We start from the raw sequence: 15,772 nt of genomic DNA, 5'->3' as shown, positions 1-15,772 counted from the left end.
ATGTAGGTGAGCACTTTGGTGATAGTGATCACAATTCAGTTAGGTTTACCTTAGCGATGGGCAGGGACAGGTATATACCGCAGGGCAAGAATTATAGCTGGGGGAAAGGAAATTATGATGCGATTAGGCAAGATTTAAGATGCGTAGGATGGGGAAGGAAACTGCAGGGGATGGGCACAATCGAAATGTGGAGCTTATTCAAGGAGCAGGTACTGCGTGTCCTTGATAAGTATGTACCTGTCAGACAGGGAGGAAGTTGTCGAGTGAGGGAGCCGTGGTTTAATAAAGAAGTTGAAGCGCTTGTCAAAAGGAAGAAGGCGGCTTATGTTAGGATGAGACGTGAAGGCTCAGTTAGGGCGCTTGAGAGTTACAAGCTAGCCAGGAAGGATCTAAAGGGAGAGCTAAGAAGAGCAAGGAGAGGACATGAGAAGTCATTGGTGGATAGGATCAGGGAAAACCCTAAGGCTTTCTATAGGTATATCAGGAATAAAAGAATGACTAGAGTTAGATTAGGGCCAATCAAGGATAGTAGTGGGAAGTTGTGTGTGGAATCAGAGGAGATAGGGGAAGCGTTAAATGAATATTTTTCGTCAGTATTTACAGTAGAGAAAGAAAATGTTGTCGAGGAGAATACTGAGATTCAGACTACTAGGCTAGATGGGATTGAGGTTCACAAGGAGGAGATGTTAGCAATTTTGGAAAGTGTGAAAATAGATAAGTCCCCTAAGCCAGATGGGATTTATCCTAGGATTCTCTGGGAAGCTAGGGAGGAGATTGCAGAGCCTTTGTCCTTGATCTTTATGTCGTCATTGTCGACAGGAATAGTGCCGGAAGACTGGAGGATAGCAAATGTTGTCCCCTTGTTCAAGAAGGGGAGTAGAGACAGCCCTGGTAATTATAGACCTGTGAGCCTTACTTCGGTTGTGGGTAAAATGTTGGAAAAGGTTATAAGAGACAGGATTTATAATCATCTTGAAAAGAATAAGTTCATTAGCGATAGTCAGCACGGTTTTGTGAAGGGTAGGTCGTGCCTCACAAACCTTATTGAGTTTTTCGAGAAGGTGACCAAACAGGTGGATGAGGGTAAAGCAGTGGATGTGGTGTATATGGATTTCAGTAAGGCGTTTGATAAGGTTCCCCATGGTAGGCTATTGCAGAAAATACAGAAGTATGGGGTTGAAGGTGATTTAGAGCTTTGGATCAGAAATTGGCTAGCTGAAAGAAGACAGAGGGTGGTGGTTGATGGCAAATGTTCATCCTGGAGTTTAGTTACTAGTGGTGTACCGCAAGGATCTGTTTTGGGACCACTGCTGTTTGTCATTTTTATAAATGACCTGGAAGAGGGTGTAGAAGGGTGGGTTAGTAAATTTACGGATGACACTAAGGTCGGTGGAGTTGTGGATAGTGCCGAAGGATGTTGTAGGGTACAGAGGGACATAGATAGGCTGCAGAGCTGGGCTGAGAGATGGCAAATGGAGCTTAATGCGGAAAAGTGCGAGGTGATTCACTTTGGAAGGAGTAACAGGAATGCAGAGTACTGTGCGAATGGGAAGATTCTTGGTAGTGTAGATGAAGAGAGAGATCTTGGTGTCCAGGTACATAAATCCCTGAAAGTTGCTACCCAGGTTAATAGGGCTGTTAAGAAGGCATATGGTGTGTTAGCTTTTATTAGGAGGGGGGTCGAGTTTCGGAGCCACGAGGTCATGCTGCAGCTGTACAAAACTCTGGTGAGACCGCACCTGGAGTATTGCGTGCAGTTCTGGTCACCGCATTATAGGAAGGATGTGGAAGCTTTGGAAAGGGTGCAGAGGAGATTTACTAGGATGTTGCCTGGTATGGAGGGAAGGTCTTACGAGGAAAGGCTGAGGGACTTGAGGTTGTTTTCGTTGGAGAGAAGGAGGAGGAGAGGTGACTTAATAGAGACATATAAGATAATCAGAGGGTTAGATAGGGTGGATAGTGAGAGTCTTTTTCCTCGGATGGTGATGGCAAACACGAGGGGACATAGCTTTAAGTTGAGGGGTGATAGATATAGGACAGATGTCAGAGGTAGTTTCTTTACTCAGAGAGTAGTAGGGGCGTGGAACGCCCTGCCTGCAACAGTAGTAGACTCGCCAACTTTAAGGGCATTTAAGTGGTCATTGGATAGACATATGGATGAAAATGGAATAGTGTAGGTCACATGGTTTCATAGGTCGGCGCAACATCGAGGGCCGAAGGGCCTGTACTGCGCTGTAATGTTCTAATTCTAAAAAAAAAATCTCTTGCCCTGCCCCTGCTTGCTTAAAACCTATTACATTTCTAGCCTCTCCCCGTTCTGATGGTCACTGACCTGAAACGTTAACCCTGCTTCTGTCTTCACAGATGCTGCCAGACCTGCTGAGTATTTCCAGCATTTCTTGTTTTAATTTCAGATTTCCTACATCTGCAGTATTTTGCTTTTATTTTAGCTTATCATAAAGGGCAAGTTTGGAATGCAGTGGAAATTCAATCTGAATACAAAAACTACAGGGAGAACTGAACAAGGGAATAAAATGGAAGAATGGATTAGCATACAACATAAAAGAGAACCCAAATGTCTTTTTATAGACATGTAAAATGGTAAAAAGGTAGTCAAAAGAAGTAAGAGATGAGGGGTAGAGCTGGCAACTGCAGGTCTGTCAGTCTAATGACGCTGATGGAGAAAAGTTTAGTGAGAATAATCCAGCTGAAAAGTAATTGTCATTTGGAAGAATCGGTGTTAATGAAATAGATATTAAAGGTAAATTTCCTTTAATTAACTTGATTGAGTTCTTTACAGTACCGGAGAGGTCTGATAAGAGTTTTGCAATTGCTATTGTGTAATTGGACTTTCAAAAGGCGTTTGATAAAATATCGTGCAGTGAATGAACTTATTAGAAAAATTAAAACGCATAAATTGAAAGTGCAGTGCTTGTGTGGTACGAAATTGGCTAAGGGAAGGAAAGGTGAACAGTGGTTTTGCAGTCTGGAGGGAAGTGTGTCACTGTGCCACCCTGGATCGAATTTGGGATGTCTGCTCCTTTTGATATGTATTCATGACCTGAACTTTGGTACAGAAAGCATCATTTCAAAGTTTGAAAATAACACTAAAGTTGGAAATGTAATAAAGAATGACGAGGATAGGAATACAGTTCAACAAGACATGGACAGAACTGCAGTTCTGATGAAGGGTCACTGACCTGAAACGTTAACTCTGCTTCTCCCTCCACAGTTGCTGCCAGACCTGCTGAGTATTTCCAGCGTTTTTTGTTTTTATTTCAGAATTCCAGCATCCGCAGTATTTTGCTTTTATTATATAATGATAGATTATTGTTAGGAAAAGGTATCAACAGATATGGAGCAAGGGCAGGAAAATGGAGTTGAGATACAGTTCAGCCATGACCTATATGAATGGAGGGACAGCTTCAAGACAGAATTGTTCACGTCTGTACCTCTGTTCCAGGTAATAGTAATAGAAGTGATAGTCGCAGTAGTAGTAGTACCAGTAGTACGGAAAGTCCTCATCAGGGAACTGCTCTTTGCTGACGATGCTGCTTTAACATCTCATACTGAGCAGTGTCTGCAGAGTCTCATCGACAGGTTTGCGGCTGCCTGCAACGAATTTGGCCTAACCATCAGTCTCAAGAAAACGAACATCATGGGACAGGACGTCAGAAATGCTCCATTCATCAATATTGGCGACCACACTCTGGAAGTGGTTCAAGAGTTCACCTACCTAGGCTCAACTATCACCAGTAACCTGTCTCTCAATGCAGAAATCAACAAGCGCATGGGAAAGGCTTCCACTGCTATGTCCAGACTGGCCAAGAGAGTGTGGGAAAATGGCGCACTGACACGGAACACAAAAGTCCGAGTGTATCAGGCCTGTGTCCTCAGTACCTTGCTCAATGGCAGCGAGGCCTGGACAACGTATATCAGCCAAGAGCGACGTCTCAATTCATTCCATCTTCTCTGCCTCCAAAGAATCCTTGGCATCAGGTGGCAAGGCCTTATCTCTAGTGCAGAAGTCCTCGAGGCGGCCAACATCCCCAACATATACACACTACTGAGTCAGCGGCGCTAGAGATGGCTTGGCCATGTGAGCCGCATGGAAGATGGCAGGATCCCCAAGGACACATTGTGCAGCGAGCTTGTCACTGGTACCAGACCTACCGGCCATCCATGTCTCCACTTTAAAGACGTCTGCAAACGTGACATGAATCCTGTGACATTGATCACAAGTCGTGGGAGTCAGTTGCCAGTAATCGCCAGAGTTTGCGGACAGCCATAAAGGCGGGGCTAAAGAGGGGCGAGTCAAAGAGACTTAGCCGTTGGCAGGAAAAAAGACAGAAGCGCAAGGAGAGAACCAACTGTGTAACAGCCCCGACAACCAATTTTATCTGCAGCACCTGTGGAAGAGTCTGTCACTCTAGAATTGGCCTTTAAAGCCACTCCAGGCGCTGCTCCACAAACCACTGACCACCTCCAGGCGCTTACCCATTGTCTCTCGAGACAAGGAGGCCAAAGAAGAAAAAAAATAATAGAATAGACTACCAGTAATACTGGAGCTAATAGGAGTAGAAGCAGCAGTAGTATTCTCTTTGGCCTCCTTGTCTCGGGAGACAGGTTACTGGTGATAGTTGAGCCTAGGTAGGTGAACTCTTGAACCACTTCCAGAGTGTGGTCGCCAATATTGATGGATGGAGCATTTCTGACGTCCTGTCCCATGATGTTCGTTTTCTGGAGGCTGATGGTTAGGCCAAATTCGTTGCAGGCAGCCGCAATCCTGTCGATGAGTCTCTGCAGACACTCTTCAGTGTGAGATGTTAATGCAGCATCGTCAGCAAAGAGGAGTTCCCTGATGAGGGACTTTCCGTACTTTGGTCTTCGCTCTAAGACGGGCAAGGTTGAACAACCTGCCGTCTGATCTTGTGTGGAGGAAAATTCCTTCTTCTGAGGACTTGAACGCATGTGAGAGCAGCAGGGAGAAGAAGATCCCAAACAGTTTAGGTGCGAGAACACAGCCCTGTTTCACGCCACTCAGGATAGGAAAGGGGTCTGATGAGGCGCCGCTATGCTGAATAGTGCCTTTCGTATTGTCATGGAATGAGGTGATGATACTTAGTAGCTTTGATGGACATCCGATCTTTTCTAGTAGTCTGAAGAGACCACGTCTGCTGACGAGGTCAAAGGCTTTGGTGAGATCAATGAAAGCAACATAGAGGGGCATCTGTTGTTCGCGGCAATTCTCCTGTAGCCGGCGAAGGGAGAACAGCAGATCAATGGTGGATCTCTCTGCTCGAAAGCCACACTGTGCCTCAGGGTAGACACGCTCAGCCAGCTTCTGGAGTCTGTTTAAAGTGACTCGAGCGAAGACTTTCCCCATTATGCTGAGCAGGGAGATTCCACGGTAGTTGTTGCAGTCACCGCGGTCACCCTTATTATTAAAGAGGGTGATGATATTGGCATTGCTCATGTCCTGGGGTACTGCTCCCTCATCCCAGCACAGGCAAAGCAGTTCATGTAGTGCTGAGAGTATAGCAGGCTTGGCACTCTTGATTATTTCAGGGGTAATACTGTCCTTCCCAGGGGCTTTTCCGCTGGCTGGAGAATCAGTGGCATCACTGAGTTCCGATTTTGTGGGCTGTTCGTCCAGCTCATCCATGACTGGCAGAGACTAGACTGTATTGAGGGTGGTATCAGTGACAACATTTTCCCTGGAGTACAGTTCAGGGTAGTGCTCCACCCAGCGGTCCATTTGCTTGTGTTGGTCAGTGATCGTGTCCCCTGATTTAGATTTGAAGGGGGCGATCTTCTTGATGGTTGTCCCAAAGCTCTCTTAACGCCATCATACATTCCTCTGATGTTTCCGGTGTCTGAGGCCAGCTGATTACGACTGCATTGGTGTTGCCAGTAGTCATTTGCACAGCGCCTGGCTGTTCTTTGTGCAGCATTTCTGGCTGCTTTAAGTGCTACGGATGTTAACTCGCTGGGGGCTTTCTTATAGTTCAACAGTGCAGCGCACTTAGTAGCTCTGACAGGTTCCAGCTCTTCAAAGTGAAGTCTGCATTCTGCTTCTCACATTTGCCAAAGGTGGTCATTGCTGAGTCATAGATGGTGTCCCTGATGTGGGCCCACTTCGTCTTTGCATCCTTTGCAGGAGTGTTTTGAAGGGCTTTTTCAAGTGAATTTAGAAACTTATTTAACAGCTGTGGATAAGAAATTCTGTTTGTGTTGATGCGCGGGCAGCAATAGTATTAACAGCAGTAATAATAGTAGTAGCACTGTAATAGTAGCAGTAGTATTATAATAATGCTAACAGTAATAATGATTTTGCTAGTAGTAGCCGTAGGCGTAGTAATAGTCATAGTGCTGGTCGGAATAGCTGTTGTTTCTGTTGAGCAGTAACCAGATGAAATGTGAATCCACCTTTACTTTCATTGTAATTAGGATAATTACTGGTATTTCTTAATATAATCATTGTTATTATTATAATGATTATATTTTAGGTAACAAAGATCTCAGACTGGTATCTGGGAGTACCCGATGCTCCGGCCGGTTGGAAGTGCTACACGGAGAGCAGTGGGGGACGCTGTGTGATAGTTATTTTGGTTTGGAAGACGCCAGCGTGGTCTGTCAGCACTTTCAGTGCGGGGCAGTAAAGTCAATCCCGGGAGGAGCTCGCTTTGGGAAGGGAACCGGTCCAGTGTGGAAGGAGAACTACAGGTGCCGGGGGAACGAGACCCGCTTCTGGGATTGCCCTGTTTCATCCTGGGATCAGTTTAGCTGCTCACATGAAAATGACGCCAGTGTTATCTGTTCGGGTGAGTCCTCTCAGTCGATTGATCTGAAACGAAGCTGGACTGAGTTGTTTTTGTCAGCCGATTTTTTTCATGTCAATTAGTTCTAAAACTAAGGGATATAAATATAGCATATGTTTAACAGACAAATGTCTCATTTCTCTCTATTCTCTGAATCCAGAGCCTTATTCAGAATACGCCACCAAGAGCAGTTGGCAGAAATGCTCAAACAGCAAAACGGGGACCATGATATCCAATGGGAATGCTGCACCTCTGTTTATTTTTAGTTACCATTCACGGGACATGGATGGTGCAGGCAGGACCAGCTTTATTCCCCATCTTTCATTGCCCTTGAAAAAGTGGTGGTCAGCTGTCTTCTTGAACCGCTACTGTCTGTATAGTGCTCCCACAGGGCTGTTCGGAAGGGAGTTCCAGTATTTTGACCCAGCCACGATGAACATAAGAACATAAAAATAGTAGCTGCAGTAGGCCATTCGGCCTCTCGAGCCTGTTCTGTCATTCAATAAAACACCCATCTACTGCTTGGCCTGTAGCGCCCTTATCACAGTGTCTACAAATCAAAAGTGCTTCATTGCTGGGACGTCATGGGAAATGTTAATCTGTCTGTTTCTCCCCGGATTGGAGAAGGTGATCTGTGAACATTGAGAAGCAATTTGAAGCCCCTGTTCCTGTCTTCTATCACAGCATATTAAGAGCAGCCTCGGCCCTTCGCCCATTGTTTATTTTATGCTGGTTCCCCAGATTAGCCTGCGGAAGCTGCTCGGTATCTCTCTAAAATCGATTGATTTAGAAAAGGTAATGATGAAAAGCATCTGCCTAAAAACAGAAACTTTCATTATTAAAATCACGAACAACTGACCGAGTGTGTGGCAGTAAATGATGGGATATTTTGCTTCAGTTTAAGGGTTCTCAATGTGTTTCATTTTGTAGATGATAATTGGTCACCAAGACTGACTAACGGGGGAAGCCGCTGTGATGGGCGAGTGGAGATTTACTACAATGGTAGCTGGGGGAGATTGCAGGACAGACTCTGGAACCTGAATGATGTCAATGTGGTCTGTACACAGCTGGACTGTGGTGAAGCGACAGCCGCTTTTAACTATTCAAAGGACGGAAAGAGTGAAGGGCCCGTCTGGGTGAATGATGTCCAATGTGAAGGAAATGAATCGCAGCTCCAGGACTGCAGCTTATTCACATTGAATTCGTCTCTCACTGACAGTATGGATGTAGGTGCCCTGTGTTCAGGTAAACAAATAGTTCATGACTTTTACCGAGCCAATAAAGGGGAATTTCTCATCTGCTGAGAAAACTGCTCATATAGGTTCCTCGTTCCTCGGCCTCTCTGAAACCAGTTATTAATCTAACAGGATGAATGCAGAGAGAAAGGACACAGGCAGAACTGAACAACAATGAGGATTTTCATTTTTATAGCGCCTATAACAAATATCAAAATGGAAAGGCACTTCACAGGAGCGCGACAGACTGAAAACTGAGATGGAGCCAAACAAGAAGACAGTAAAACGGGTGCTTTAAAATGGGTCAGAGGCGTAGATTTCAGGAGGGAAAAGCAGAGATGTTTAGGGATGGATTTCCGATCTTGGGTACAGAACAACTAAAGGCACGGATGCCAATTGTGGGCGGAGATAGTGGGCGATGTACAAAAAGTCAGAAATGGAGAGAAGGAGAGACCGTGGAATGATTCGAGCTGGAGGCGGTCATGGTGATTGGATGAGTGGTAGTATGGTGTCACGAGGTAAATTGGTCTTTCGAAGAGCCAGCGCAGACACGATGGGTCGAATGGCCTCCTCCTGTGCTGCAATTATTCTGTGATTCTGTGAAATAGTGATGTAGGAACACTTACATGCTGCATGGTGAACTTACATTAGCACAATCATAGAAAGTCTGTCTGCAGCTCCATACTGCGTACTGGAAGACACATGTTCTGGGGTTGGAATTGTATACGTTGCATTGTGCAGTATGCAGAGGAAGTGATACTAATTTAGAGACTTATCCACAAGCCTATGGAAGATTATGGAGGGATCTAGTGAAATTTACACAAGCCTGAAGATAAAGGAGGTGAAAGTAAATATCAAACAAAGGTAAAGAATATGGATAACTCAAAGGGAGCAAGTACCCTTACGGAAAATGACTATAAAGTTTCCGTATAGCATGAGTGGAACATTTAATAAGAACTAGTTCAACGTGCTCAGCATTTGGCACAAAATGGCTGGAGTGGAGGATATAACTCATCAGAGTCAGTAGTAAGAATAATTGAAGCATTTACAAGTTGTACATTCTTTGTAATAGATACGTGTACATAGATTGTATAATTTCATTCACCTATCACATTAAAAAGTTGGATTTTAATTTAGCTGGAGAATATACAATAGATTGGATTTAGTGATGAGGTGCATATGTATTGAGTATAATCCTCCTGCATTGTTGTCCAACAGACCACATGCAGTTAAGACTGTCCGACGGTGGAAGCCCATGTGCTGGCCGAGTGGAGATTTATTACTATGGGACATGGGGCTCAGTTTGTGATGATTCCTGGGATCTGGCCGACGCTGACGTGGTTTGTAAACAGCTGGGTTGTGGAAATGCATTGGACCTGGCACTTCCTGCATCTTGTGGACCAGGCTCAGGCCCAGTTTGGTTGGATGAACTGAACTGTTCCGGTAACGAATCATTTCTCTGGGAATGTACCTCAGCATCGTGGGGTAAACACGACTGTTCTCATAAAGAAGATGTAAGGATCATGTGTTCAGGTAAGGGTGTCCCTAATGTGTTTATTTCCTGCAGTTTCCTTCAATACAAGAGTGAGTTGCCTCACAACCCTTCCATTTCATTTTTCATGCCACGTGCATTTTACAGCAAACAGAACTTTTCCCGATACAGTTCGAGGGGTTTCCCATGGATCCAGCCCCTCAGTTCAGCTTGGTGGGGGGACCTTACACAGTGGTCTTTCCCCACTGAGCATTTGCTGCAGCTGCCCAAAGCTTTAGTGCGTCCCTCAGCACATAGTCGCCAGTCTGCAACATTCAGTCATGGACAACTCTTTGAGCTGGAAGACCAGCAAGTTTTGGGCAGACCAAAGGGCGGATTGCACCGAATTGATAGTCCTCCAGCAGCAGTTGATGTTTGTCTCGGTGTGCGTCCCTGGGAACAGCCCGTAGAGCACAGACTCCTGTGTTACAGAGCTGCTTGGGATGAACCTCGACAAAAACCACTGCATCTCTTTCCACACCTGCTTTGCAAAGACACATTCCAGGAGGAGGTGGGCAACTGTCTCTTCACCACCACAGCCACCACAGGGGCATTGTGCGGAGGGGGCAAGACTTCGGGCACGCAGGAAGGATCTGACGGGGAGGGTCCTTCTCACCACCAGCCAAGCTACATCTTGGTGCTTGTTTGAAGGTTCTGGTGATGAGGCATTCCGCCAAATGACTTTGACGGTCTGCTCGGGGAACCATCCGACAGGTTCCACCGTCTCCTTATCCCGTAGGGCCTTGAGGACATTCCGTGCAGACCACTGCCTGATGGATTGGTGATCAAAGGTGTTTTTCCGCAGAAACTGTTCCACGAAGGATAGTTGGTACGGCACGGTCCAGCTGGATGGAATTTTCATGCTACACACGAGTATCACCCCAACATTACTGCATCTACCACGATCTGCGTATGCTCCTATTTCTTTCTCCCTCCTGTACTTAACCAACTTTACCTTAAAAGCATCAGCGCTATTCACTTCAACTTTTGCATGTGGTCCAAGTTCCACATTCTAACCACTCCATGGGTAAAAAAAAACATCTCCTGCATTTCCTATTGGATTTATGAATGTCTATCTTACATTTATGTTTCCTAGCTTTGGTCTCTGCCACTTTATAAGTGATTAGTCTCTCTGTATCCAATGATCTCTTTGCTCTGAGACATCACTTGCACTGTTATTTTCCAAAGAACAGGTTGCCTCTTTATTCTGCCTCCCAACTTTCACTACCTTCAACTTCTCTGTAGAAAGTTAATTTTCCAAGTGCATGCCCATCCTGTTTTCTTGTATTCTGTCGCACTCTTCCTTAGTTAGTATTAACTATGCTCTCCGTCAACCGTAACTTTTGAAATTGCACTTTCAATTCCTAAATCCAAATCGTTTATGTAAAATGTTGAGCAGCAGTGACCCCAGCACCAATCGCTGTGGAACACCACTTCCCACCTTCTGCCTTTAACCCTGATGTTGTGTTTTGTAGCCTGTTCCCAATCCATTCTTGTACTGACTCCACATGCTCTGACCTCAGTTATGATTCTACCATGTGGTACCTTTTCTATGGCCTTTTGAAAATCCCTGCATATAACATATATTGCATTACTCCTATCTATTCTTTCCGTAACTTCTTCAAAGAATTCAATAAGATTAATCAAGTTTGACCTTCCCTTTTGTAATCCCTGTTGAATATTCTTTATTACAAATTTGAATTGTAGATGTTTTCTATTAGCTTTCTGAAATCATTCCCGGCAATCAGTGAAGACAACTGGTGCAACATGTGTTGAGCTGTGCAGTATGAACAGACAACGAATCTAACCATCTGGATATTTCTTGTGTCATTGACAGAGCACAAAGAGCTGCGGCTGGTGAATGGGAAGCATCGCTGTGAGGGAAGAGTGGAAGTGTTCTACAATGGCAGCTGGGGAACAGTGTGCTCGGAAAATCTTGATGGACCTGTCGCAGAAATGATTTGTAAACAATTACAGTGCGGCCGCCTCGAATTTATTCGGTATGGCGCTGGTATTTTCGGAGAGGGAACTGGACCCATTTGGCTGGATGGAATGGACTGTGTTTCACACGAATCGACTCTTTGGCAGTGTCAGTCAGACCCCTGGGGTAAAAACGAATGTGAACACAGGGAGGATGCAGGTGTTGTTTGTTCAGGTAACACAACAAAACCTCTCAATATGCGAGTGTCATCTCAAACACTGGTGTCTGATCCAGTCAGCATGTTTCTCTTCTCAACAGAAGCCCGTGTGCAGGAAGAGCAGCCCCACAGTTCAGGAGTCTGCGTTCGGGAATATGGTGGAAAACGTGTGCTTTCACCAGGTGCTCCCTCCTCTTTATTCTACCAACTATCTGACTTGTGCTCCTGCCTCGTACTGCATCAAAAATAACCATTGATTTTCTTTGACAGATTCGGCACAATGGTTGCGCCTGGTTGGAGGTAACAGCAACTGCTCCGGGAGAGTGGAGATCTTGTGCAATAAGAGCTGGGGCACGGTATGTGATGACTCCTGGGATTTGGCTGATGCCAATGTTGTCTGCAGACAGCTGGGTTGTGGCTCCGCTCTATTGGCCCCAGGAGGGGCCACTTTTTCCCAGGGTAACGGTGTTATCTGGCTGGATGAGATGAAGTGCACTGGAAGCGAATCTTTTCTGTCCGACTGTCCTTCCTCATCGCCGGCTCAATCTGACTGTGATCACAAGGAAGATGCCAGTGTGATTTGTTCTGGTAAGGGTGGCGCAAGAAGGGTTGGCATTTGGAGGGTGAGGTGGGGTGTGGGCTGGTTGGTCCTTTTTCTCTGAACATGACTCATTTTCGTAAATTAATAAGAATAGTGGTCTTTCTAAAGTGAAATGGTAACCATTGAAGCTCATGAACTTTTGCTTAATATATTTCACAGGGCACGATTTGTCTCCGACTGCTTCTCCGTCCACACCTGCAGGTGCTCCTTGTTATTCCCATTCTTACTATTCGCACGATCGTTCATACTAGTGGGATTGGTATTATTGACAATTTCTTACTTTTGTTAATTCCTGAAGATAATGAGTAATTTCAGATTGAGGAAAACATTAAAAAAATACAAGGCGTACGGTGTCGATGTTAAATCTTTCTGTAATTTTGTCATGAAGGACCGGGAAATAACACCATTTCCATCCCTGCTGCCGTCTGTTTCACCCTCGGAGTCCTGCTCATCTGTGAATTGATCGCAGTGCTGGCCGTAATGCGGAGAAAGTTAACAAGAAAAGGTGAGCCTCAAATCTTACCTCTGAACTAACACGGGATCGCGGATATTGTTTCATATCCAGTTCATTGCACTTTTCTAGATAGTCTCACTTGGCCTTTTTAGAAATAAATCTTACCCCGTTCTTAAACATCGGTTTATTTGAAGGTACTTCCCGAATTAGGAAAAGGTGGCATTTAAAATGGAGAGTTATTTAAAGTGTGCACAAACACTGTCCCAATTCAACCGCCTGCACATAAACCCATTCAGTCAATGCTGCTGAAAGGTCACAGGCCTGAAACGTTAACACTGCTTCTCTCTCCACAGATGCTGTCTGATCTGCTGAGTAGTTCCAGCACTTTCTGTTTTTATTTCAGATTTGCAGCATCTGCAGTATTTTGCTTTGATTAAAATATTAATCTCTCCACTTTCCCTCCACAGGTGCTGTCGCCAGCGGCAGGGGTTGGCCTCCTGGTTTGTACCAAGCAATTTATGAGGAGATTGAGAAAATTCCACCTGGCAAGGTTTTCACTCAGACCCATGGTTCAGGTCTGCATTTTCCGTTTGATACCAAATCTTCACTGGATAAATGTTTTTTCCCCCCCAAAATATACTTTATTGATAAAAATCTGTAAAAACAAAAATTACAAAACAGTTCAAAACAGCACCAAGTTGACATTCCAAAAATTGCAAAGGAAATCAGTTTTCTTCAATACAGGAGTTTTCATTCCATTGTATGCCATGTACATTTTACAGCAAACCCATATTTGGTGTATATAGTCCGTGGGGTTTCCCAGGGATCCAGCCCTTCAGTTCAGCTTGGTGGGGGGGCCTTACACAGTGATCTTCCCCCATTGAGCCTTTGCTGCGGCTGCCCCAAGCTTTAGTGCGTCCCTCAGCACGTAGTCCTGGACCTTGGAATGTGCCAGTCTGCAACCTTCGGTCGTGGACAACTCTTTGAGCTGGAAGACCAGCAAGTTTCAGGCAGACCAAAGAGCGTCTTTCACCGAATTGATGGTCCTCCAGCAGCAGTTGATGTTTATCTCAGTGTGAGTCCCTGGGAACAGCCCGTAGAGCACAGACTCCTGTGTTACAGAGCTGCTTGTGAGGAACCTCGACAAAAACCACTGCATCTCTTTTCACACATGCTTTGCAAAGACACATTCCAGAAGGAGGTGGGCAAATGTCGTTTTCCCTTTTTAATGGTCGGTATACTAAATGGAGACGATTGGCAATCCACTCACTGTCCTATTGTGAAGCAGTCCTTTCACAGTGACAGTGTCTCTGTCTGTGTGTATAGTGAGATGAGCAATGGGTTTGGGAAGATTCCCACTGTTCTTTATTGCTGAAAGAATAGGTTTGCTGTCTGCTTGTGACAAGCGATCGAAATCGCTGTTTCCAGTTCCCACCGGTTCCACATGGGCTCCCACAGATGTCTCAGCCTGTCAATAATAAACACATCAGCTGAGTGAATATCAAATAATACAATCTTACAAATGGTTATCATCTACAGACAACCAAATAGTGGAATTGAGATGAGGGAAGAAATATGTAAACACATTAAATTAGTGAAAAACACAGAATAATGATACTGGGAGAATTTCAACTCCCTCGAACTAAATTGTCCAGATGAGGAAGGTAAAGGAGTCAAGGAATGGAGCTCTTACCAGGTGTATGGATTCCTTTCTAGCCCAGATTTCGGAACTCGAGCGGTGGCTGGAGTCACTGTTGTGCATTCCGTGAGGCAGAGGACTACATGGATAGCATATTTAGGAAGGTGGTCACACCGCAGGTTAGGAACATGCAGGCAAAGAGGGAATGGGTAACCGCCAGGCAGTTTAAGAGAACCAGGCAGGCAGTGCAGGAGTCCCCTGAATCTATCTTGCATGCTAACCGGTTTTCCATTTTGGATACTGGTGACAGCAATGGTTCCTCCGGGGAGTGCAGCCAGAGCAAAATCTGTGGCACCACAGGTGACTCAGCTGCACAGGAAGGGAGGAAGAAGAGTGGAAGAGTGATAGGGGAGTCAGTAGTCAGGAGATCAGACAGGCATTTCTGCAGCAGTAAATGTGACTCCAGGATGGTGTGTTACCTCCCTGGTGCCAGGGTCAAGGATGTCATGGAGCGGCTGCAGGACATCCTTCTGGGGGAGGGTGAACAGCCAGAGGTATGGTCCACATTGGTACCAATGACATAGGTAGGAAGAGGGATGAGGTCCTGAAAGCAGATTTTAGGGAGTTAGGAAGTAAATTAAAAAGCAGGACCTCAAAAGCAGTAATCTCAGGATTACTCCCAGTGCCATGTGCTAGTAAGCATAGGAATAGGAGGATTGATCGATTGAACACATGGCTGGAAAATTGGTGCAGAAGGGAGGGCATCAGATTTCTGAGGCATTGGGACCGGTTCTGGGACAGGTGGGACCTGATGGGAAGGTTTAAACTAGCTTGTCAAGGGGATAGAAACCCGAGAGGTAGCTTAAATTGGAAGGAAGTAAAGCTGGCAATAGGAGGTAGAAAAGTAGCAAGTGACATTAGAAGGCAGGCAAAACAAAGGCGAGCATTAACTAGGCTTAGAATGCAGACTCATGTCAAGAAGACAAGGTTTGGGGCACTCTACCTGAATGCATGCAGCATTTGCATCAAGGTAGATGATTTAAAGGCCCAAATAGAGGTAAATGGGTATGATCTAATTGCCATAATGGAAATATGGCTACAGGGTGACCAAGACTGGGAACTGAATATTCAAGGATATTTGATGTTTAGGAAGGACAGGCAAAAAGGGAAAGGAAATGGTGTTGCGCTGATAATAAGGGATGGGATCAGTACATTAGGGAGGATCAAAGATTGGAAGAACAAAATGTGGAATCCGTTTGGTGGAGCAGAGAAACACCAAGGGGCAGCAAACATTGGTAGGATTTGTTTATAGGCCACCAAACAGTAGTGGTAATATGAGGAATGGTATTAATC

At 45.2% G+C, this 15,772-nt stretch overlaps 1 protein-coding gene across 1 annotated transcript in view; it reads left to right on the top strand.

The window, feature by feature from the left end:
- LOC137357151 (deleted in malignant brain tumors 1 protein-like) overlaps positions 1–15,772 on the top strand; it is a 42,164-nt gene that overhangs the window by 13,775 nt on the left and 12,617 nt on the right. Inside the window, exons 5-13 of the mRNA XM_068023251.1 lie at positions 6,510–6,824; positions 7,752–8,066; positions 9,275–9,589; positions 11,425–11,742; positions 11,827–11,907; positions 11,996–12,313; positions 12,486–12,527; positions 12,715–12,831; positions 13,248–13,355. Coding sequence (XP_067879352.1) covers positions 6,510–6,824; positions 7,752–8,066; positions 9,275–9,589; positions 11,425–11,742; positions 11,827–11,907; positions 11,996–12,313; positions 12,486–12,527; positions 12,715–12,831; positions 13,248–13,355 — 1,929 coding nt within the window. The remainder of the gene's footprint in view (positions 1–6,509; positions 6,825–7,751; positions 8,067–9,274; positions 9,590–11,424; positions 11,743–11,826; positions 11,908–11,995; positions 12,314–12,485; positions 12,528–12,714; positions 12,832–13,247; positions 13,356–15,772) is intronic.

The sequence above is a fragment of the Heterodontus francisci genome, chromosome 47 (assembly GCF_036365525.1).
Source record: "Heterodontus francisci isolate sHetFra1 chromosome 47, sHetFra1.hap1, whole genome shotgun sequence".
In the NCBI taxonomy this organism is placed as follows: Eukaryota; Metazoa; Chordata; class Chondrichthyes; order Heterodontiformes; family Heterodontidae; genus Heterodontus; species Heterodontus francisci.
Note: the sequence above shows the minus strand (reverse complement) of the source record. Positions and strands in the feature narration are given on the sequence as shown.